The sequence below is a fragment of the Mandrillus leucophaeus genome, unplaced genomic scaffold, assembly GCF_000951045.1.
Source record: "Mandrillus leucophaeus isolate KB7577 unplaced genomic scaffold, Mleu.le_1.0 Scaffold357, whole genome shotgun sequence".
Taxonomy (NCBI): Eukaryota; Metazoa; Chordata; class Mammalia; order Primates; family Cercopithecidae; genus Mandrillus; species Mandrillus leucophaeus.
In genome coordinates this window covers 388,493-389,469 of record NW_012103776.1, presented here as the reverse complement: position 1 = coordinate 389,469, position 977 = coordinate 388,493, and the positions used below count along the sequence as shown (strand labels likewise).

At 59.7% G+C, this 977-nt stretch overlaps 2 protein-coding genes across 2 annotated transcripts in view; one reads left to right on the top strand and one right to left on the bottom strand.

The window, feature by feature from the left end:
- Positions 1 to 977, bottom strand: part of LOC105546367 (zinc finger protein 777-like) — a 374,731-nt gene that overhangs the window by 93,141 nt on the left and 280,613 nt on the right. The gene's annotated exons all lie outside the window — the stretch shown is intronic.
- Positions 817 to 977, top strand: part of ZNF282 (zinc finger protein 282) — a 23,778-nt gene continuing 23,617 nt past the window's right edge. Inside the window, exon 1 of the mRNA XM_011989543.1 lies at positions 817 to 974. Coding sequence (XP_011844933.1) covers positions 817 to 974 — 158 coding nt within the window. The remainder of the gene's footprint in view (positions 975 to 977) is intronic.

Here is a 977-nt window from a genome sequence, read left to right as displayed (position 1 = left end):
GATTACAGATGTGAGCCACCGCGCTCGGCTGATTTTTATTTTTTGTAGGGATGGGGTGTCAGTATGTTGCTCAGTCTGGTCTCGAACTCCTGGGCTCAAGCCATCTTCCTGCTTCAGCCTCTCAGAGTGCTGAGATTACAGGTGTGAGGCACCGCGCCCAACCCAATTTCAAGGTGTTTGAAGAGGCCAGTGTTAAAATGCACTGCACCTTACCTGGGAGAAAGAGCTCAGCCCTTTTTTGACACCTCAGCATGAATCACTTCTCTATCATCCATAACAGTGCAAAAGCTCTGGGACGGGACCAGGTAAATCTGGACTGGGAAGAAGGGGAGTGGGAGGTAAAGTCTGCAAAGGAGTGAGGGAAGGCAGACGGCCAGAAGAAAGTGTCTGAAGACAGAATTACTCTTGCAAAATTTTCAAAAGGGTCAGGCACTATTTTCTCCCAGGATGCCCAATACATTTGCAGAATTAACAGTAATCAAGCCCAGAGTCCAGGTCCTCGCACAGTTTGGGTCTTTAAGGTCGGCCATCCCAGACTGAGGGGGGCCTGACCCCTGGACCAGGCCGCCGCCTCTCAGCTTTGGGGCGGCGGCGGCCCCAGCCCGGGAGTGGCCCCGGCCGGTCCCCGCAGGCGGGCAGGAGCTCCGAGGCCATTGGCTGGCGCGCGGGCTGCGGAGGGGCGGGGAGCGCCGCCGAAGGGGACTGTTTGCTCCTACGGGCTGTAGATGGAGCTGTCCGGCCCCGGAGAGGGGGAAGGCGCCTGGAAAACGTTCTTCTTCTCCCTGGCCGGCCCGAGCGGGGAACAGCACTCCCAGGATGCAGTTTGTGTCAACACGGCCGCAGCCTCAGCAGCTGGGCATCCAGGGCCTGGGGCTGGACAGCGGGAGCTGGAGCTGGGCCCAGGCTCTGCCCCCGGAGGAGGTCTGCCATCAGGAGCCGGCGTTGCGCGGGGAAATGGCCGAGGGAATGCCGCCCAT